General features: G+C 40.5%; 1 protein-coding gene and 1 long non-coding RNA gene across 3 annotated transcripts in view; one reads left to right on the top strand and one right to left on the bottom strand.

Annotated features, from left to right (window-relative positions):
- LOC106825183 (uncharacterized) overlaps positions 1-15,606 on the bottom strand; it is a 55,884-nt gene extending 40,278 nt beyond the window's left edge. Inside the window, exons 1-2 of one of the 2 annotated variants that reach the window (XM_070504633.1) lie at positions 15,308-15,596; positions 14,890-15,193 (exon numbers count right to left, since the gene is read on the bottom strand). In XM_070504633.1, the coding sequence (XP_070360734.1) occupies positions 14,890-15,193; positions 15,308-15,350 (347 nt within the window). In that variant the 5' untranslated portion in view covers positions 15,351-15,596. Of the gene's footprint in view, positions 1-14,889; positions 15,194-15,307 lie in introns of both variants that reach the window. The other variant, XR_011501851.1, reaches the window with a different exon arrangement.
- Positions 15,607-22,375: 6,769 nt separating this feature from the next.
- Positions 22,376-23,301, top strand: LOC139044773 (uncharacterized). The gene is made up of 2 exons (XR_011501903.1): positions 22,376-22,538; positions 22,820-23,301. It is a non-coding gene; the product is annotated as an uncharacterized lncRNA (long non-coding RNA).
- The last annotated feature ends 605 nt before the right edge of the window (positions 23,302-23,906 follow it).

Genomic DNA, 23,906 nt, shown 5'->3' with positions numbered 1-23,906 from the left:
ATTCTATCTCCTATGAAATCATAGATTCTTTATTTGAACTAAAATTTGAAATAACATCAAGCATCTTTTCTGATCACAGGATGTGAAACGAGAAATAAACTATAAGAAGAAAGCTGGAAAAGCCACAATTATGCTACTGAATAACTATTGGTCAGTTAAGAAATTGAAGGAGATATAAAACAAATACCTAAATACAAATTAAAATGAAACACAACATACAAAAATCTATGGGATGCAGGAAAAGTCATACTGAAAAGAAAGGTTATAGCAATACTGTCCCAACTCTGAAAAGAAGAAAAACCTCAAATAAACACTCCAACATTACACATAAAGGAACTAGAAAACAAAGAGCAAATGAAGCCAGAAATCAGTATGAGGAAGGAAATCATAAAAATCGGAGTGGAAATACATGAAAGAGTCACTAAAAGGAAAATAGAAAAGATTAATGAAACCATTACCAGAACATTCTTACTATCCCCCAGGATAGAAATCAAGAGAGACAACAAACGGGAGTAGAAAAGTAAAGTTTATTAGCTTGTCCATAGGAGAGGCAAAAGGGGGTCAGTGCAGAAAACAAAGGGGCAGGTAACCAGCTCATTAGGGAGGGAGATTCTGGGGCTTTTATTAGGCAAAGACATGTAGAGGTGGGGTTGTGCTTGTGCCTGCACTGTTGTTCAAAATGCCACCACATGCAACACATGTATCATTAGCATGCTAGCTCTCCACCCTTGGCTGTGATTTTTACTATGCTAATAGGGCTAGGGTCACCTTCGGTGGACTCTTGGGTGTTAGGGTGCATGTGTAAGCCCAAGAATGTCCCGAGGCTGCGAATGCGGGTTTTGGTGGCCTCTATCTCATTCTCCTAGCTTGCCAATTGGTTAGGGGCCTTACCTTATTAGGCCAGGGGCCTTGCAGATAGCCCTGTCTTGTTAAGCTGACTAGATAGCTCCCTGAGTCTGTGTCAGCCTGTGCACTAATGACTCTTTTTCTACCTGTTACCTGCAGTGGATGGGTGGAGGTGACGTCTAGGAGAGTCCAGGATAATGAGGGATGACCCCAGGGTAACCAAAGGGACCCAGAGGTAGTGAAAGTTGCCAGGCCTTGACAGAGTAGGGAGTCCACGTGCTTTTTGCATGGGGTACAGGGCAGCTCGTGTAGCTGTGCTGGTTCCAAGAAGTGCAGTAGCACATGCCTGCATTGCGCTTCCCACCCTCCAAGACAGACAGAATACGTGTGCCATCCTTGACCTCCATCATGGTGACTTTATCTTCTTTTAGGACTGAATCCCACTGCACATCTGTCTGAACATGGCCAGTCGGAGGAGTCTTTCAGGGTTCCTGCTGTCCAGTGACTGTGGAGTCACAGGTGCATGCCCTAAGCAGCTGGAGGAAGTTTAAAGGTGCTTAACACTCCCTCAAGGATGTTCTTCAGAGCTATGTGGGGAAGAGATGCCAGCATCAACTACCCTGAATCAAATTGATCCTCACAGCAAGGGCAGCACCTGCCCAGATGATCTGAAGATGACCAGAAAATGCCCTTTTTCCTCATTGTAATACTAAAATCTCTGCTTAGGAGGAGCCTAGCCTTATCAGTGTAACATGTGATGTATTGAGAACATGTTTTCAGACTGTGCCCGTGCCAGCTAATACCCACCTCTACATGTGATGACAAAACTTCCCTTTGAAATATTCATTCCCCACCCAAAATAAAAGGACCTCCTTCCCTTTGTTTGGGGAGTCCCATAACTCTGGAAATGCTTCTGCATAGTCTCCTGTTTGCTGCAAATATACTTTACTTTGTGTGTCAACTACTTCTGGTGGAGAGTCTGACTTTAGGTCACGAGGGAGTGAACTCATCTTGATTCGGTAGCAGTGGTACCAAGTGGATGGAGCTGATCATGGTGTGGGCATGCATGGTAGGATGGCCAAGCTGAGCCAAGGTGATGGTGCACACTCCTGAGGCCCATTCCCCCAGCCTGACTGCTGCCTCTTCACCTGCGAGGGAGACAGTGGTGAAGCAGGAGAGGCAAGAACCTCAGAATCCTCCTGTGCATGCTACACTGGAAAATGGGGTTGGACTTACCAGGAACAGGAGGGCACATGGGAGGGCAAGGAGACCAGCATGGCCCTGCATCCTGCCCTGGTGGAAAGAATCCCAGAGTGATCTTGTGAGAGGAGTCACACTTTGGTGCATGGTGGAGGCAAGGTTAGGGCCTCAGCTGCTTCTTTCCTGGGGGCACAAGGAGGTGACTAGTGAGAAATGAGGGAGGAGTGGGTCTAAAGAGAAGAGACAGAAGTCTGGCCACAAGGTGTAGGGAGGGATGATGAATGGTGAGATTTCTGAGAATCCTAGAGAATAATTGGTGGGATAATAACAGCAATAATAGCATTCTTTGATTGGACATGGACTACACTGTAGCACTGCTCTAATTCGTTTATATTCATCGTTTTATTAAATCCTGAGAATAGCCCTTTGGGATAAATATTATTATCCTCAGTTTAGAAATGGGGGTGGGGCTGATATTTTAAATCATGTTCCCAAATCTGCACATCGTGATAGATGACATGAGTGCAGTGTGTTAAAATGAAGCCAGGGCAGCCATTTCAGAGGAATTGCCTTGCTCATCTTGTTTTCTTTGTCTTCCAAACTGGGTCAAATTGCCAGCATTCCAAGCAGTCAGTAAGGACAAGAATATCCTGTTTGTAAGAACTGATGAAATTGGATTTTGCTGATGATTGAATTGCTAACCAATCAATGAAGTACGAGTCTAGCCTTTTGCCTGATGACTGAATCTCAAGCCAGTTTATGAATTACAATCCTAGCCTACCTCATCTGGCACCGATGAACTCTTCTTTAATACAACTAACTTCATCTTCCTCCCTTTTTCCCTTAAAAACCCTGAGGCCCTCTCTTATAATCAGGACACCACTATGGTTTCTATGTATATCTGTGTTCCCAAAATTACAATTCTTTGATCACAAATAAATGCTTTGCCCTTAAACTACTTTCTGTTTCTATAGATTGCCAAGATCTGTGGAGAATGAGGTAGGGATATAGAGCCTGGTCTGGCTGGAGACAAATCTAATGCTTCACTTCCCACTTGATAGGACAATGAGTGTGCTGCTTGCTTGGGAGGGAGGGACAAGCACAGAACAGCAATCCCTGCCAGAAACACATGCCCACTGTCTGAGCTGGAATGAACATATTTAGCTAGAGTTCTCATCAGAAGGAGATTTTAAATGCCCTAAAATATCACGATAGATTTGTAGCAGCTACCAGAGTTCTTATTGTCCCCCAGGATAGAAATCAAGAGAGACAACAAACAAGAGCAGAAAAGTAAAATCTTATTAGCTTGCGCACAGGAGAGGCTCAAGGGAGCTGGGGAGGAAAGAAAAGGGGCAGGTGATCAGCTCATTAGGGAACAGGGTTGTGGGGTTTTTCTTAGGCCATGACTGGGGAGGAGGGCCTTGTCATGGCATGTAGAGGTGGGGTTGTGCTTACACCTGCACTGTCATGTAGCATGCCATCAGATGGAATGCATGTATCGTTAGCATGCTAGCTCTCCACCCCTGGGGGTGATTTTCACTCTGTTAATGGGGCTAGGGCCACCTTCAGTGGGCTCTTGGGCACTAGAGTGCATGCTTGAGCCCAGGAAAGTCCAGAGGCTGTGAAATGTGTATCTTGTGGCCTCTATCTGATTTTCCTAGTTTTCCTATTGGCTAGGGGCCCTATCTTGCTAGGAAAGGTAGCTTGCAGATGGCATGACTCAGTTTGCTTGCATTCTCATAGTCTTGGGCAAATTATGCCACCTCCTTTTCCTCATCTGTAAAAAAAGGGAACTCATATGGTTGCCTGGAGAGTAACCAGGATGATGTGAGCAAAGCATGTAGCCAGTCGCAGATGCATAGAAATTCTAAGGACATGGTGGGATTATTGTTTATCTTGAAACTGCCAGGTTGCAGTGGATGATCTCTGGGGTCCACATAAAGTAGAAATTATAGGGAATATAATAGTTTTGGAGACTCAGCCATGTGTATATGTGAGTGCATAGCCAAAGGAAGAAGCCTAGATTGAACCAGGGGGCAGGGAGGGTCAGGGGCTGGACCAAGCCCTCCTGTTCCAGAACCATATCCTCAGAAATGGCAAGATGACGTTGTGAAAGATCAGCTGAAGAATGCATGTGAAATGAAGCTTTGAGAAATAGAGGTAGCCTAGACTTCCAACTGAAAGGAAAGTTCCTTTTCGGTTATGCTAATTCTACACAGTGCTTCCTGGGTATAGTTATGCTAATTATACCCTGATGGCCAAGAAGAGGAAACAGTTGGCAAGGGGATTTGGCCTGGGGAGTGGAGATGTTGGTCCTTCAGCACCTAGTATCAGACCCATTTCCTGAGCTCCTCTTCTATAGTAAAAGCTGAAAGGCAGACCTGCTCAGCTGTAGCCGAGATTGAAGGCTCAATTGTCCCCAGATGTAGGCTTTGGGGTCGTGCTGAGTTGGTGAGGTGGTGGTCAAATATAAAGCAATAGAATACTTTGCTAAAAGAATATTCAGGGCTATCATTTATACCTTCTGCTGATGTCTAGCACATTTGTTGTAAAATGTTAATTGGAAAAGGAAAGTGACAATTGTGGTGACATCTACATAGCAAAAGGACAGGTGGAAAGAGTCTCAATAAAGTCAGTAAACAATTGGGTAAACTCTTTTCTTTCATTTTTCTCCGTATTATAGACTTTCACCAACAAGAAGACAGTATTGGGGGACAAAATCCACAATCATTTACTGCTTTATGAAAAAATGTTATTTCACGTTGTCAACATTCAAAACTATGCTTCTCTCAATGAGTATCACCATTTTTATTCAAATACTGCTCAAATTTAAAGCATAACAACTGTTCAATACTGACTCAACATAAGGTTGACATAAGGGAAGTCATATTGTAGAAAAGAAAGCATGTTGTAACTTTGGAATGACCTCTGATTAACTAACCCAGACATGCACTGTAGATTTTACGGCCCCTCCCAGTGGCTGTGAGTTGACAATTTTGTTCCTTGAGTTCCTTCTGAATGTGATGATTCCCAGGCAGAGAGTCTGTGCTGATGGCCATCATCAATGACAACTGAACCATCTGGGTATAGAGCATTGCTCCATCTCTGATGCATATTATTAAAAAAAAAAAGATTACAGGAACTAAGACCAGGTGTCTGCCCCCACCCGGAGACCAGCCTCCTACATAACTGGCCTATAGACTTTGTTCTGTAAGATGATTCTTTTGGACATTAGTTAGCCATCTTCCCCCTTGCTATCAAGCTGTAATAAAAAAACCCTTTCTCTCCTATCACCTTGCCTCTTGACTATTGGCATGTATTGCTGTGGGCAGGTGATCCCCCTTGGGTGGTAACATATTTGGCACCCCAGATGGGACCTTACGTCCTGCTCATGGCCAGTTCACCTTGGATGGGCAACCTGTTGGGTAAGTCCTTAGAGGCTGCAGAGGTTCTCTTTGTCCCCAGGAACTGCCTTTCCTGCTTTCCTGCACCCAAGCTTGCTGCTTCCTATTGCTCACTGTGGTAGGAAGAGTAATGGCAACATATATTAAGTCCATGGGCTCAATCTGGAATAGGGTAAGTCATCTCGGGGATGACTATAAAATTCTTTTCCCTCTGTCTGGGGTCCATCTGTTTACGGCAAGGCCCTCTGGGGTCCAATGTGACTATCTGGGCACACATTCAGAGTGGGAACAGTTGTAGGACCTGTTACCCTAAATCTGAGAACTAGTTCAGTGGTGTCTGGATTTTCTGAATCTGTGTCTGTGTTAGTAAATAGCTTAAAATTGGCTGTTTGGGGACTGAGTTTCTTGGGAATCATAACAACCTCTCTTTAGAAAAATTACCTTGTTTGTTGTGGCCGCCTTGGGAAAAGCTCCCTAAAATGGGGATAGCTGTAAATAGCTGGCAAGATAAGCTGGGATAAATTAAAATTATAGGGGCCACTTTGGGCTCTATTTGAGTTTTGGAACCAAGAAACAAAGAAATCTTTAAAGAGTCAAAGTCTCCACCCCTGGGAGGACTCCTCTGGCTTCTGGTTTCAGAGAGTCCATGTTCCACCCCTGGCAGCTCTCCTCTGGTTTCCAGGCCTGATCAGTCCAGTGACCCCAAGTGAGGTGCCCTGTCTTGGCAGTCCTGGGTTCTCTTAATCTGTTTGGGCACCTGGAGTGATTCAAGGTTGGCACTAGGGCAATCCTTTGATTGACAGTCTGGGACCCTGTTTTCTCTCCTGTCAAGAACCTGCTGAGTATTTTAGGCACCTACTGAGTCAGTAACAGAGACAGGAGAACTGTAATTTATTCTTTAAACTGTCCTACCAGGGTTGTGTGTCCCAGCATGGGAACAATTGCTTGTGTGACCCTTATCCTGATAACCCTTGGGAAGAGGCCATGAAGGCAAGGCTTTATCATCTCTTTCCCTTCTTTGTCTGTCTCATTCATGACCTCCTCTGTTGTCAGTATATCAAAGTTAAGTTCAGGCTGTACCTGAGCAGAACATGGACCTTCTGTAAAACCAAAAACTTGAAAAACTTTCTGCCATTGACTTAATTCTCAACCCCAGCATTTGGAGCCCCAGGCCTTTTACCTCCCTAGTTTGCCTTGTGCTGGCTCAGAAGGCTGAGTGGGACTTAACTAAATCTTATAACTATACTGAGAATTGCAGTTGGGCTTTGCACCCTTCTCCAGGCCCACTGTCAATCAGACATGGGCTTTACCATTGTGGGGAATGCCCCAAGCATCCTGGGAGACTCACCCCTTGGGTGCATTTTAATTTATTAGAAACATTTTCAGTTGGATGGGTTATGCCCCAGAAACTCCATTTTGGAGAAAACTTGAGTGGTTTCTCTGTGTCTTTGTGATGTAGCTGGACAAGTAGATCAATCTGAAATTGTCAATTAAGTTACAACCCAATTTCTGAGAAATCAAGAGCAACTGTCCTTAAAAAAATCCTTGCAAGACTAGAAATGCAGCTCTAGAGGCTGTCAAAGGTCCATCCATTTTCCTAATCTCAAGAAACTTGCAAACCCTCCAGGGAATATCTAACCCATCACTAAGTCCTAGGAATGAAGAAAAAGAAAAAAGAAAAGCAGGCATAAGTGTGTCCTCACCAAAAATCTAGCTTCTTGAGTGTCTTCTCCACAAATATTAGTAAAAATGGCTTAAAACAAAATTTGGATTCATAACTGGGAACTTTGTATTAGTGTACCTGATTCATGGCAGTAATTTTAAAATAGTATCTGTGGAGACTCTGTGTATCTGTGTCTATAGGTATGTTATATAAGTGTGATATTTTACCTCCGGATGGTATGGCCAAAATTAAGAGCTCTATTTAATTGGCTTGAAGTAAGTGTTTACATAATTTATTTCTAAATGTAATAGAACATAACCCAAATGTCTTTCAAGTTAACATGATATGAAATAATCTTTGGTGAATGAAAGCTTGTTTAGGTTTGTTGGTTTGATTGAAATAAGCACGTTCCCAGATTTGTCAGTATTTGGATATGATGCAGATATGCAGCCTTCATTTACTAGTCAAATAATCTCATGTTATCTGTTACACATTTGTCAGCAAAAATCATAGCTTTAAAAGATAGCTAATTTTGTCTAATGTCTCATGAAGTTTTCATGGGTAATATAAATATAAATATAGTTGTTGGAAACAAATGATTAAGACAGATGAAATGGTTAAGAGTTTTTGGATACAATAATAATGTTTTATGGCCTGTATACTTGAAAAAACAGCTTCCAAATGCTTTTTGGTAACTTAACATTTTAGGGTTTTACTAAATTAAGTTAAATGATAAAATTGTGATGAGTATTTAGGTCATGTCCACATAAGATAAAATATTAGAAGTTGATTATTAAGCATAGATTTGTCTCTCTTTGGTTTCTTACCTCACAGCAACTAAAAACATGCTTAGGGTTTGTTGATAGATATGTTTTGTACATGATGATGAACTTTCTATGAGAAAAAATATATTTCTAGAAAGTTTGTATATAAGAAAACTAAAATGTATGTTTTCAGAAAGGAGGTGCAAGGAATAGAGATATTTGTTTTGTTAATAAAGATAAATTTGTCCAAAAGCACTAGGGGGAAAGAAAGAAAAGAAGGCATGGGACAAATTCTGAATGTAAAAAAAAGAAAACTATAGAAGGTTTGTGGGGGAGGAACCCTGAGAAAAGAGTTTTGCTTGGTCACAATCTTAGTTGGCTAAGACTGAAATAAATTTAATTAAGTGAATAAGTTTTAATGTGAAAAGGAAGCTGGTGCAAATTTAGAATTTTGTCTTCTTTCTCTTAAAAGAATCATTTTCTTGAACTTTTGGTCTGCTTTTGATAAAGAGGTTATAAATGGTTTTTCTGTTTTTTTGAGTAAGTCTACCTAAAAGAAAGAAGAATTATATTCTGTTAAAATAATTTCCTATGTTCAAAAAGACTGAGGTGTCTCTATTAAGTTTCTATTAACTATTTGTCTTTCTAGGTTTGCCTTCAAGATCTTTGGTTGTCATCATAGTTAAATGGATAGCTAAGCATTGTTTCATGGGGACCTATGATAAACTTTTGGATCATAAAACTGAACTGGGTAAGAGATTACAGATGAAAAATATTACAGAACTTTCCATGATGACTTCGTGAAACTGCTAACAGATTAAGGTCAAGAATCAATTACATAGAAGTGAATGAACTGATGAGGACAGTTCTAATTTTTATGACTTTTACTTGAAATATTGCTGACTTTTAATGTTTTTTTTCAGATTTAAGTAAATCTTTTTCTCATTTCTTTCAAGCTAGCTATGATTTACAGCAATTTGGTAAACCATACCTTTGTAAGCAGAAATGAAACAGTTATTTTCTCCATACCTGATCCCTCTAGAACTTGGAAACTCTTAGTGAGTGAGTGAGCATTATTTTCATGGCAATAGAATTATTTGCATAAGTTCCATAAGAATCTGTTCTCCTTATAACAGGACACATTTGGAAACACTGGTTATATTACCATGGCTTTGTCTGGAATGTCATATTTGAGAGAAAAATGCATAGGCTCAGGTATGACTAAGCTTTAATAGACAAAGATTGGACTCCATGGAATAAAACCACTTGGAAATATTGGCCTGGTATCTTGTTTACAGCTTTCCCAGCAAACTTAACAGGTAAGTAAATAAGATCATTTCTCTGGCAGGTTCAAGGAGCCTCTAAATATTTGGGCAGACCTTGAAAAGAGAGAAATTCACCCGATTCTGACGGTATTGCAGGTTAAGCCTGATGACAAATCCTTGGCTTTGTTTCCTTGGCTTCAAGACGTCTTTAAACTTCAATTTGAGTTTCTTTATAAAAACTTCCAGCAAGGTAGATTTAAAAGAACCTATATGATGAATGGCTATTCTTGCTGGACTCATGTAAAAAATTGGGCCAAATTTATTGAAACTAGACTTATTTTGCAAACCAGATAGTCTTAATTTGGCTATGTTTTGTAAAAAAAAAAAAAAAAAAAAAAGAGTGATGGTAGAGAGAAAATTATGTTCCAGTAGAAACTAGAGTAAATATTCATTGATGTTAGATTCTAGCTCTGTTAATTGTCTTTGATGTTTTTATTTTATATCTGTTAACTGGACTAGATCCTGAGTAGTTCTAGTCTCCTGAAATTTCTGGCTACAAATCTCAAAACAAACGTTTTCAATTTTTTCTAACATTTTCGTTTGGAATCATTGAAGACTGAACTTGCCTTTGTGCCTGAAGGCTTGTAAACTGAAGCTGGAGAACTTGATGTCAACTTAAGAGAAATTCATATCTGTTCCTATGTAATCCACTCAGAAAGATATCTACATACCTGATGACATCATCAGAGACATTTCAAACTACAAAAGATGCTTTGACTCTGACATCTAGAAGTCATTTTGGCTGGCTGCCCCCAGGGCTCAGGAACTGGTTTATAATTGGCTCCCACCATTACCCTTGTTTTTGTCTTATTAAATACCTGATTACTTGCTTATAGAACATAGGCCTAACTTTGGGAGCCTAACTGCATCACCATCTTACTAAGAGACTGGTTCAATGAGATGGAACATCCTGTGCCCCTCATCAACAGGATAGCCCTCAAGATTGAGGGATGAAGAAAAAGGGGGGAGGAATTGATACCAGCTCAAAACAAGGTTGATATAAGGGGAGTCATGTTGTAGAAAAGAAACCACATTGCAACTTTTGAATGACCTCTGATTAACTAAACCTGACATACTCTGTAGATTTTATGACCCCTCCCAGCTGCTGAAAGTTGATAACTCTGTTCTTTTTAGTTCCTGAGGAATGTGATGACCCCTGGGCAGATAGTCTACATTGATGGCAATCATCTGTGACAACTAAAAAGCCTGGGTATAGGGTGTGGCTCTCATCTCTGATGCATACCCAGTAAACCAAAAGATTATCAGAACTAAGACCAGATGTCTGCCATCACCCAGAGATCAGATGGATGACCCCACACAGAGACCAGATAGCTCTCTCACATGGAAACCAGACCCTTACATAACTGGCCTGTAGTCTTTGTTCTGTAAGATGGTTCTTTTAGACATTAGTCAGCCATCTTCCCCCTTGCTAGCAAGCTGTAATAAAAAACCCTTTATCTCCCACCACCTTGTCTCTTTATTGTTGTCATGTCTTGTGCAGGGCAGGTGACCATCCGTGGGTGGTAACATGTTCACAATAACCAGCCATAGTTAATGAAGACTGTCCCAACTCCTAGACAAATACCTTTTCCAGTGTGTCAAATTACAGAAATAATATAATTTAGTAATGAGACTGAGGCCTTTATGCAAGGGAAGACAATACATGGACTGGGGAGCACAGTGACTCACAAGCAGTGGAGCCCTCTTCCCTGGGATTTTGTGCAAGTGGAGTTTTATGGAGCCTTAAGAGCAGGGATGCAGAAAGACGGCAGGATTAACTAGGAGGCCAGTGATTTCCCAATAAGGATACAGGGCAATTGGGGAATAAGAAAAGAGTATTTGGCTTAAGTTGATTTGCTTGGGTTGCATATCTGACCTTATTTAGAACAGGGAAATCGTTACAGATTCTTGGCAGTTGGGGACTGGCTGGCTGGATAGACTGCATTTCTGGTCCAGCACAGCATTTACAGGGACAGGAAAGTTACCGAAGTTTCAGTTTGCTGATGTGGCACATGGGGCAGGAGCAGCTCCATCTTGGGCCTAGAAGGTAATTTCAACAAGTGACATTGGTTTTCCTTTCCTCTACTTCTTCTCCTGCTGTGGTGTGTCCTCTCTAAAGGGCGCTGAAAGATTATTCTCCGCTAAAAGAGACGCATGTTTAAAAAACAATAGAGGAAAACTCTTGTTCAGGACTCAGTCAAAGAGCAGCCACGGGCTTCCCTCTCAGCCCTCATGTGGAGTCTGGAGGGTTCTCGTCAGGACCCCCCTGGTCTCCGGGAAAAGAGAAGCAGGTGTTGCTTGAGGGAGAAGGACTTCTTCTCATCTGGGTCTTCCTGCTGCTGCCAGGACTGACCCTGTTCTGAGGGAGCTGAGCTCAGCCAGCCTGGGAGCAGGGCGTGGGGAGAGCAGATCAGACTCAGGCAGAGGAGGGAGCAGAGATCCAGGTGCTGAAGTTTGGACTTTTAATTTAAACCTCTGAGACCCTGGCAACGTTGTCTGACCCAGGAGAGTGCTCTGCTGGCCATCACAGAATCTGAGAACTAATCTAATCTGACTTCTCCATTTCCGTCATATGGAATCAATTAGATGTACACATGAGGACAATTATCAGTGAAATGGACAAGCCTGGAAAACCAAAAAGAAGGAGGCCATATTTTGATGAGAGGACTGTGGACATAATTTTCTTTCTTTCATCTCTTACTTACGTCTTTTTAACACTATGTGTTGTGTAAATTTTTATTTATTTATTTTTAAATTTGTCTTTTATTACAATGAGTAACCCCATTGCTAAAACCAAGTCATAGGTTTGCTAAGGCATCACAGATGCATAGACGCTTAAAGAGCTCATTGTTTCTTATTTTTAAAGATGGGAAACAGCTCCCAAAATGAAGGTGACTCCTTCAGTGTTACAGGACCGTGAGCAGCTGAGGCAGGATCAGAACGCCCCCTCCCTCCTTTCTAGTGTGCGCACCTTTTACGGAGTGAACCTGTCATCTCAAATTTAACAAGTCCATCCAGAACACCCAGGACATGCCCAGGCTCTTTCACAACATTGATCTCATGTTTATAACCAGTGAAGACAATGAAAGTTTTTGAGGCCACACTAGTATTCTCAGTCAACAAATGATGAGTGTGGGGTTCCCTGGACATTCCTCACAAAGGTTTCCTTACAGAACTGAGGAAGCCTAAGATTTATCAGGTTTGGGGGTGCTTCCTTTTAAAGAACATGAAAAGACACCATCAAGTGTCCATTTGTAAGACGAGAAGTACTTCAGAGAATGAAAGAAAGGTGTACTATAAAGGGATTGTAAGAATTTGGTTTGAAGACAAAAAGAATTCATTGAGTGTGATTTGTCTTAGGGATGCATGCTAAGTCAGGAAATAGGAAGAATTGAGAAGGAAGTGTATTATTGGCATTGGTGTTGGTGGTGCTGTGGTTTACAAAGCGGGATGCATAAGATACTTCATTGATTTGTGGGAGGAAAGTGTTAGAACTACACTTTGTATTTGTTTTTATCAAATATTTTAAAATTGTTTGTTTTTGTGTATGTTTTGTAATATGCATAATACATTTCTACCATATTTCTTGTGACTTATTACTTGACAAGTAAATACATGTACTTATATGTACTTATATTGAGTGTTTATTCATGCATAAAATAAAGCCAACAAAATTTTGAAACACAAAAAAGCAAGAAAATTTGCTTACCAAAAATCAAGCATTATTATAAAGCTATACTAATTAGAATACTTTGTTCCTGGCACAGGAATAGACAAAACAGGGATTTGGCCCCATTTGTAAAGGTGAAGTTCTGCATACTCAGCGACTCCACCTGTAGCTGTTTCCTTAGAGAAACTGGCTTGTGTAAGTGGACACATACAATGAAAGGAAGAGAGAGAGAGCAGCAAGGGCTGTGTGAGCCTCTGGAAGCTTAGTTATCACAGGGGTGCTGATGAAGAACAGTGGGAGTAATGATGGATTAGTCAATAATTTGGGGGAGAAATTGGATCTCCACAGTCAGATTCCTACCTTACCCCCATACACGAAAATTCAATTCAAAGCAGATCAAAGAAATAAATGTGCAGAACAAAGCCTTAACACTATGAGAAAAATATAAATGAAAATGTTAATGCTTCAAGGTAAGGAATAAACTTTTATAAGGCTGCAAAATAGTTAAAATACATGGTCCCTGGTACAGTAGAGCAAGTTAAAGTTGGTTTATTTAGTGGACAATTCTTCTTGCCTGAGGTCACAGCAGTGGGAAGGAACTGGAGTTTCCACTTGTGGTTCTGGTGGAATTATGGAGAAATGTGATGACCTGTTAGAGCAGCAGCATCCAGGGTGCGATAAGAGGGGAGGGCTTTGTGTGTTCGGAGAAAGCCCATGAGCACCTTTCTAGAAAGCATTCTTGTGTCAGGCTGAGAACCAGGTGATCTCAGAGGGAGACAGGTCACCCTATCTGTTACTGCTGGGACGGCAGTTCTTAAAAATCTATTTGAATAAGAATCAGTGTGGAGTTCATTGAAAAATAAACATCTTCAGCTTTCATCCTAAAATTCTGATTTAATTTGTTAGATGTTATCCAGAACCCATACTTTTATTCAAACCTACCAAGTGTTTCTGATGCAGGTGGTCCATGGACCACAGTTTGAGAAACAGCGTTCTAGGAGCTTAAACCCTAAGGTAGAGTCAAGGTTAAGAGATCTGGCAGAAGGTTGGAGGATCCAGTACACAAGAGATCATGCACATGTGAATCTGGCACTTCTGTACTTCAGGATTAATTTCATATCCTCAAACCTGGTCAATATGGCAGCCACAACAGTTTCCTGAAGGACTTCTCAATTCAAATATATACTATTCATCATGTGATTCTTCGCCCGAAGTGTCCCTTAATTTTAATAATTGAGAAAAAACAATCTCCTAAGACTCATTCCAGTTCAGGACTTGGCTATGTCAATGTTGGTGGAGGGGTGGAAACGAGCTTTGACTTTACCTGTCTGAGACAGAGCAGTTTTGGCTGAGGCTGAACTTCAAAAGAAGCTGTGAGCAGAATATGATGCTTGGCATCTCTACAACAATCACTTTATTCCTAGACTTTCAGTGTATCAACAGTGCCATGGTTCGCTATGTTGAGGGAAATATCAATTTGTCCAAAAGATAAATTGGATACCAGCTTGAGGTCTTCATGAAGTCCAAAGTCTTCATTTCATTATTTCTCATTCTCCTGAGTAAGGCAGGAGCTCCTTTCCCAGCCATTTTCTCTGGGAAATGATTGGAAAAGTGATTTGGTACCACTAGCCTTCCCAGATTGCTCTCCTAAATGTCTCCCCGAACAAGTAAGACTCTAGGTGACCTTGTCTGTACCTGGAAGCAGATTGAATGTTCTGCACAGACTCCTAGGAGAGTAGAAGGATTATGCGGTCTGCCAGACTGCTTGCCTACCTCCTGGAGATGGGGACTGGGGTCTTCGAGAATGTGCTATCACTCATTGGGGGAGGAAGGAGGTCAATGGGATGTGAGGTTGGGGATTGGGCTTTGACTTCAGGGTCTCTCTTTGTTCAGAGCACAGTGAAGTCAGGAAGGAAGGGAGGCAGGGGCTGGTCCATCCTGTATGACAAGGTTGCTCTTGGCAGCCACAAGCAAAATTTTCAGTGCAGGATAGGGGAGGTCTGAATCACTGTGCTACTCCCAGACAGCACAGTAATACACACCAGAATCACTTTCTTCTAGATTTTCAAGTGAAAATTTACAGGTCCTCCCTGTGCCTCCATAAGCATGGTATTTCCCTGAAGTGATTCCGGATTCTACCATAACATTTGAGCTGAAGACCTGATAGTAGAGAAGTCGTCGTGGGGCCATCCCCTCCTGGTATTGGTACCAGTGGATGTAGTTACTGGTATGTTCAATATCACAAGTGATTACAGCAGACAACCCAGCTTGTCTGGTGAGTGACATCTGTTTCCCTTCCAAGTTGGAAGATACCTGAGTGGCTGCAATGGGAACAACAAAAAGTAACAAGGAAGCGGTAATAAGAATTCCTTACTATGGCCTCCTGTTGCCAAAAAAAGAGAAAAATCCCAGAAGCAGGTAGGCAGCACACTTACCAGGAGCCAGGAAAGCTAGAAGGAGGGCGAGAGCCCACAGCATGCCTTCCTCCTCGGGCCTTAGAAGAAAGGGACAGATGACAGGAGGGGCAGACACCCTCTCACATTCCAGTCCTGCTCCAAAGACAGGGAGCCCAGGACAAAAGGAGGGAGTCAGAGCCGGTCTCTGCACAGCTGTCCCAGGCAGGCAGTAACTGAGGGGCTCTCCTAGAAGACCACTCAGCTGATGACCCAGAGGGGGTGGGGCTGGGGGAGGCCTGGGGAGGAGCCCTGCCTCTCTGCTCAGCCCATTTCCTGAGAGCCTCCTGGGGCAGGCTGAGAGCAGGCCCTCTGCAGAAGAGGAGGAACCAGGAGCCCTGAGAGCCCAGAGCAGAGGGAGGGACAGCCTGAGCCCATGGAGGGGGCAGGAGAGTTATTGATAGATGAGATCATCAGAATCTTAAGAAGATTTACCTGTTCAGGTCACTTAAGCAGTAACTAATGGAGCCTGGATTCAAACCCAATTCTAACAAATTCCAAAACCCATGTCACCATCCATTCACTATACATAAATTCAGTAGTCATATATATAGAATTTCTTTTTAAACTAAAAGGTCTAAGTCACATGAAGAAAATTTCAGAGGCATTGCGGTAACTCAAGAATAACTCTCACATGCCAGTAAGAGCAGAAGTTATTCTTGAAGTGCATTTATTCAATTAATGTTGATGGACCTCAAAAGGTAGTAGAAATTTCTTCTAGCACTTTTGAGTTGAGTTGATCACCTTTTGTAAAAGTTAATTTTTTTAAGTCATGCCAGAAATAACTTATCCATGAAATGATAAATTATTGAATGTCGAACATTGCACATATTTATTCCTTCCTTGCAAGCATAAAGCAGGTGTTACTGATCCACATTTTGCAGATGAAACAGAGTTTTAGGCTGCTTAAGTAACTTAACTCATGGTTGCGTAGCTAATAAAGAGCACACCAAGACTTTGAACTAAGTCGGCCATTCTCCTGGGCCTCTGCCCCAAGTAACCTGCTTGGCTGTTTGTGATTCAGGGATTAATTTCTGTTCTCATTGGGCCTTTGCATTTGAATACCAAATGTGATGTTATATTTCCTCTTTGTTTTCAATTCCCTGCTTAGAAAGTATAGCATTTTGATTGCTTTTAGTTATTTAGACTACCTTCTAGCACCCCCTCCTGGCGATTTTGAATTAATTTTTGTGTATGGAGGAAGTAAGGAACTAGATTCGTTCTTCCGAGGCAGCGCCATTTGTTGAAAAGACTGTCTTTTCCTTCTTGAATTAACTCAGCACGTTTCTCAAAAACCTATTGAGCATAAATACAGGGATTTATTGCCGGACTCTGCACTTTCCTCTGTTAACCTGTGTGCTCTCCTTGCCCCAGGACCACACTGGCCTGATGACTGTGATTTTATTTTTATGTGACTTTAAAATCAGGTTCTGTGAGTCCTTGCTTGAAAGGCCTGCCCCGCCGTCCCCAAGACCTCGCTTTTCTGAGTAATAAAACTTGTCAGACCCTCTGGGTGTGTGGCATCATCAGTCTCAACATGGAAATTAGATTTGGGGGGCTCCGCTAGCCCCACCGCTCTTGCAGGGTGTCCATAACAGTCCTCCAACTTTGGTCTTTATAAAAATTATTTTGGCTATTCTAGGTCTTTTGTGGTTTCACGTAAATTTTAGGATGAGCTTGTTAATTTTTGCCGCAAAAACCTGCTGCACGAATTAATAGATCAATTGGGGAAGAATCGCCGTGATGACATTACTGAATCTTCTAATCCTTGAACATGGACTCTCTCTGCATTTATTTAGATGTTCTTTAATTTTCTTTGTGTCATTTTATACTGTTCAACATACAACTTTTGTTCTTCTTTTGTTAAATTAATTCTTAAGTATTTTATTCTTTTTGGCCCTATTGTGAATATAATTGTTGTTTTACTTTCATTTTCAAAATTTTCCTTGCTAGTATATAGAAATACAATTGACATTTTACTTTTTCCTTTTCAATCTACTGGATATCTTTAATTTTGTTTTTCCATTGTTTCACTGTCTAGAACCTCCAATACAGTGTTGAATAGAAGTGGCAAGAGCAGACGTCCTTGTCTTGTTCCTGGTGTTGGGGAAAAGCATTCAGTCTTTCAACATGAAGTGTGATGGTAGCTGTGGGTTTTTACAGATGCCCTTTATCAGGTTGAGGAATTTGCATTTTATTGCTAGTGTTGGAGAGTTTTTATCGTGAATAGCCATTGGATTTTTCAAATGCTTTGTATGCACCTGTTGAGATGATCATGTGTTTTTGTCCTATAGTCAGTTAATATGATGTGTGATTTTAACTGATTTTTGGATGTTAAATCAACTGTTTATGTATAGGATAAATCCCATTTGTTCTTGGTTATAATCCATTATGTATGTTTCTGGATTCAATTTGCTAATATTTTCTTGAGGATTTTTATACCCATGCTCATGATTTTTGTATCGATCTGTCTGTGGATTTCTTATAATGTCTTTGACTTTGATATCCGGGTAACGCTGGCTTCATAGAAAACATTGGGAAGTGCTCCCAACTTCTGTGTCTTCTGAATGAATCCTTTTCATGAAGGATCAATATTATTCCTTCTTTAAATGTTTGATAGATTCTCCAAGGAAACCATCTGGGCCAGGGATTTTCTCTGTGGGAAGATTTTCAATTACTAATTTATTTACTTATTATTTATAGATCTATTCAGATCTTTTGTTTCTTCTTGAGTCCAATTTATTAATTTGTGTCTTTCTAGGAATTCATCCATTTCTTCTAAATTATCTAGTTTCTTGACATAAATCATTTATACTATTCCCTTATAATCCTTTTAAATTTCTGTAGGGTTGGTGGTGATGTTCCCCTTTTTTTCCTTGACTCAGTAATTTTTATCTTCTCTAATTTCTTCTTGGTAATTCTAGCTTGAGGTTTGTCAAATTTGTTGATATTTTCAAAAACCTGACTTGTTTTTATCGATTTTTATCTCTTCTTTTCTGTTTTCCATTTCAATTATTTCCGTTCCTATCTTTATTATTTCCTTTATTCTACCTGTGCTGGGTTTAGCTTGCTTTTCTTTCCATTGTTGATTTGGATCTTTTTTGCTTTTTTGATACAGACATTTAAAGCCATAGATTTCTACTAAGGCACTGCTTTAGTGACATCTTATAAATTTTGAAGTGTTGTGTTTTCAGGCATTCCTTGGTTTTCAACAGGTTTCCTGTAATGTGTCTACTTGCGAATATCTTGGTACATTTTTTAATCAGTATTTGTTTAGCTTATTTGATGTGTAGATTAATATTTCTCAACAATTTTGAGGATTTGAGGACATTCAGGCCATTTCTTCAAACATTTTTCGGATTCTTTTTTTTCCCTCTTCTCTTTTTCTGGGAGTCCTATTACATGCATGTTGGTATCCTTGATGTTCTCTCATAGGTATCTGAGCTCTGTTCAGTTTTTCTTACTCTTTTTTTCTCTCTGTTATTCAGATTGGATAACTGCTATTGCTCTATCTTCAAGTTACAGATTCCATCTTCTGCCAATTGACTACTCTGTTAGCCCTGTCTAGTGAATATTGGACTGAGCTTATTATACTTTTCTACTCCAGATTTTATTTGTTTGAATCTCTTCATTTTTCGATTTGTCTCCTTGAGAATTTCTATTTGTTGATTTACTGTTTTCATACTTGCCTTTAATTCTTTTAACATGGTTTTCCATATTTCTTTGAACATATTTATCATAGCTGCTTTAAAGACTTTGATAAATAAAATATCTGAATATACTCACAGACAGTTTGTATTGAGTTGTAGGTTTTGTTTTTTCTTCTGAGAATGGTCACACTTTTTTGTTCATTACCTGTCTTCTAATTTTTTATTGAAAAATATTTTATTGAAAACATATGTAAGAACTCTAGAATCTGATTTTTCCCAAATGCATTTGTTGTTATTGCTGGCTGTTTTCTTTGAAAATTGCCTGAGCTAAATCTGTGAAATTATGAGCCCTGTGAGATGTAGTGGCTGATGGCTCTTCTCAGTGTTTTTACTTTTTTCTTTTTAGCTCTCTTATTTTTAATTCTAGCTCCCTAGGGGTCCCACCTGTGTCTACGTACCTTAGTGGTAGCCATTGATTGCACAGAGACTGCTCAAGCACCTTAAGACTTCCATCCTCTTCCAGGTGGATACATATATATGTTTTGGGGAGCACATTCAAATTTCAGGCCATTTTGAGTCTTCCCCCCTTGTACTTTTTGCTGAGTCCTTTCATGTCTCCTCTGCAAATGCTCCAAGCCTTAGGGTTGCCCAGGAGTGTTTGGCTAGCCTGGGCTCTTGTGGGTCTCTACTAAGGATGTACACAGCTTTAGCCAAACATATACTTGCTGCAGCAGTGACCGCAGCTTCAAACCAGCAGAGCCTCTGGCCCGTCTTGCTTGCAAACCACTGAGTTTGTCAACTCACCATCACGTCACTCCTCACCCCAAATTAAGTGGGCTCCCTTAAGCTGTGTAACTTCTTTGGCAGTCTTCATGACGTACTCTACCTTGAAAGAACCTTCATGCTCATTGAACTGAGTGTTCAGAAGTAGGGGAGGAATGTGAGAAGTTCCAGGCAAGAATACCACTGTTGTTGCCTGAACTCTGCAGTTTTTCAAGCATAAGCGCTTCTCAGTTGCTGTGTGCCTGGGGTCATTTCCTCAGTGCTGAAATGGTTAGTTTTTCATCTGGTCCAGTGTTATAATTGCTTTTCAAAATGAGAATTACTGACCTCCTCACTTGACCAGAGCCTGAAGTCCTTGCTATTATTCTCTTTTATATTATGTAAAGCATACATATGATTAGGTTTTAATTAAAAATTTGGCTTTATTTAGGACTCACAAATAATTCCAAGACATGTCAGCTCATTGTGGCTCCAACGCCATTAGCCTGACAGGTGGAAAGTGAGCCCAGAAACAGGAAGACTTGGTTTGTCCATCTTCCTCAGACTCCTTTCAAAAGGAGAAGGCAGTTAAACCACCCCAGTGTCTCTACGATTTACAGCAGTTTAACAGGCTGGAAAGGGAAGCCTTCCAACCCTATACCTTTCTCTATTTATTTCACCACAAATGTGACCTGAACTATGTGGCACTGATGAGGTTATGATGTGGGACACAATCTTTTCTTAGGATCCTCGGCCATTCTTTCTCTTGTACCAGGTTTGTTCTTGGCTATAGTCCAGGTAGACGTTCTCATAAGAAAACATGTCCCTCTTGAAGTGCGTTGTCTGACACGAGGAAAGCACGGGAGGCAGGCTGCTTCTGAGTGTGAGGAGGTCACATCCCTGACCTGCTGCCTCAGCCTTCTCACCGCTCCTTTCTATTTCCCTTCTCTGATTGTGAGAATAATGCAAGCTTTTTAGAAAAACATGGAAGGGCAAAAATAAAGGTCCCCTGTCCTTCACACGACTCAGCTACATCAGTGTGACAGTTTAGTTTGTATTAAAGTTTAAGAAAACAGTTTTGGTTTGTTGTAGAAATTTTGGAATCTCCGGAAATGTATGTAAGTCTCCTGGCTGTTTTCTTCTAGACTTCCTGATTTGCACATTTTTATTTAGTTATTTATTTTTGTCAATTATGATTTTACAGTACCTACAGTTTTATTATATATTTTCTATTATTTTGTAGCATATGCCTTTTCCATGTTGTATAACCTATAAATATATTTTTAAGTGATTTTTGGATATTTCACTGAAATACCATAATTATTTAACTTTTACTCTCAGACATTGAGGTATTTTTTTCTAATTTTGGGAGGCAAAATCTCCATAGTGGAAAACTAATATTTTTTTTCCTCAGGGATATATCCTAAGGTAGTAATTTCAGGATGGAATGACTGGATAAAAAGCACAAACTATCTAAGTCTCACGAGACATTGACCCTCCATGGTTGTAGCAGTGGTCACTGGCAACAGTCACAAGAATGACCTTGTGGCATCACCCTTGGCATTAGGAAGCCCTTTTAGCTCTCTCAGTCACTGGGGACAGCGATTTTGAAAATACGGAGATAAAATTATTTGTACCAAAACTCAAAGTTATTAGCGGTTGAGAAACACATGCAAGCTTGTTAGCAAAGACGTGCAGGAGGAATAGCAGTGGATAGGAATTCTTGATCTGTATGAATAATTTTACAATTACATAGGTGAATACATTTTGACAGATTGTTGTGACTTATAGATCCTATTTTAAACACTTTCATCCTACAATAAATAAAGTAAAACTTTATCTTACATTAACAGTTTTGTTAAACTAAATCTCTGAGCATTCAACATATGACTCTCTCATTTAAAATTTTATGGATATACGTTGTAATTTTGAAGAACTTGTTTCTCACTTTACTGGAATGCGATGCTTTTTCTCCTTCCTCTTCCCTACCGTGTAGGATCTGAAGAAAAGCAGGACACTGAAAAACTACTTTTAGAACTATGAGTGCTACTTTGTTAAAGTGAGTCCTTGAAAATGAAACTATAACAACAAAGTAGTTAAACATGGAGCGTTTTCTTTGAGTAGATTCAAAGAAAATTCAAAGAATAAGAGAGTGAGTATATAACCAGATTTGTCATATTTACTTGAATTTATCATTCATATTTTGTTAATGTCACATTTCTTAACATTTTCTGCATAGGTATAAATTTGTGAAGTATTAAAAATGCTTCAGAGTCCCAAATTTCTAAATAATCAGCATGAGTTCATTATTATTGACTTAGTCAGAATGTCTGCATCTCAGACGTTGTTTATCCACAAACCCTAACTTAGTGAGCTGTGAGGGTCGCAGTCCTATGAGATGTGGTTATTGTCTCCATTTATGCCTGAGGCGAGTGAGACTAGAGTGGGTGAGTAACTTGCCCAAGGTCACACAGCGAACAAGTGGCAGAGCCAGGACACAGGCCCACCCAGTGTGGCTCCAGGGACCACTCCAGCCCTGCACTGGGATGTCTCTCAAGTGCTCTGGAGCCTCAGAGATGCAGGATGTGATCATCAGAGCAGCAGCTCGTGCTGGGCCTCAAGGTGGGCACGTGGGTGAACCCCTTCAGGTCATCACAGGAAGCAGTTCATCCTCAGAGACACAAGCAAATGAACTGAAGTCAACTGTAGCAGCAGCGACTCTGCCTAATTGTTTAGTCACAGAAGGGAGAAGTCATGGACGAACTCGGAGTCATGGAGAAGCAGAGGCAGCCGGAGTCGTGGTGGGTGGAGGCCCTGTGCCCGCAGCAGAAGCACCCGACATGCTGCGGCCCCTTCTTTCCACAGCAGTGGTTGGACCTGAAGTAACACTGTGGGGATGTGAATAGCAGATCCTCTTCTAAAACGCCTTAAATAAATTCTTGCGTGGCCACACCCAGAGTCCTTCAAGTGTCTGTAACACAGCTCATCTTCAGGACACAGATGTTGTTATGAATTCATAAGGCAATGTAGCATTTGACCTTTACACTGCATCTCAAATATTTTTGTGTTTTCTCTTTTCTAGTGTGAAGAACCCTCACTGAGAGTCACCAGAGGAAAAAATGGACAAGACGGGATCTCCCTATTGAAGGTTGAAATGCTGACATCCACTGCTGACTTCACTGAACGGCTAATAAAGGATTTATTTATTGGAATACCTCACAGACACTGTCCCACATCCTTATACATTTCGTAGCCTGCCTGTGGCTGGGAAGATAGTGGAATTATCCATCTTTTATTTGGTGAGACTGAATCTGATCTATTAATGAATAGTTGCAGAAAAGGCTTGTGCTGCATTCCTAATCGAATGACTTCTCAATATATTAGAATAACACTTTTTAAGTAAGCAAGGTATCTTTCTGAGTTGCAGAATGGACATTTTTTGTCTCTTGTCTCAGATTTGTTTTGTATTTCTTTTTTAACACCTGACATTTCCCTTGTGTTTTTTAACTCATGCACATGTGCTTTTTGTACAATTTAAAAAGAATAAAGTCCAGCATATCAAAATCACTAGTTTTATTTTCCTTGTTTTGTATTATGTATTTGGCTGAAAGTGTTGGAATTACAAAAAGGTGGAAGGAGGGATTTTGATACATATAAAAGCTCACCAGATGTTTTGTGTTAATTTTATCATGAAATGCTATATTTCTCCCAGAAATATGGTTCTGAAATATTCTGAGCACTCTTATTTTGAACCCATACTATGAAATCATTGCCATCATTTTCCCTTTGTGTTTAGCTAGTTTGAATTAAAATGCACTAAATCATACGGTGAGCTATTTTTTCAAACTTGAATATTTACCTCAGTGCTTCACAGGAAGGCAGCTTGGCTCTTAGTTTTCTTTCATTATCCACTGAGTCATTAAAAAAAACTCAATTGTGTGTAGTGGGAATGGTGCTGGTTTGGTTGGAAAAGTGGCCATTTGTGCAAATCTAATCAACTCCAAGTGTGCTTATTCTAAGAATGGCCAAATGACAGAAATGCCACTGGGAGTCTCTTAAGGAGACCGGGTCCTAATGAGAAAGAGCTTCTAATGGAGGAGAAAGGGATAAGGATCAGGTCCAGGGTCTGCCTTGGGACTAAAATCTCAGCAATGCAACGGTGTTACAAC

The sequence above is a fragment of the Equus asinus genome, chromosome 1, assembly GCF_041296235.1.
Source record: "Equus asinus isolate D_3611 breed Donkey chromosome 1, EquAss-T2T_v2, whole genome shotgun sequence".
Taxonomy (NCBI): domain Eukaryota; kingdom Metazoa; phylum Chordata; class Mammalia; order Perissodactyla; family Equidae; genus Equus; species Equus asinus.
The sequence above is the reverse complement of the archived record's forward strand: the minus strand, read 5'-3'. Positions and strand labels throughout refer to the sequence as shown.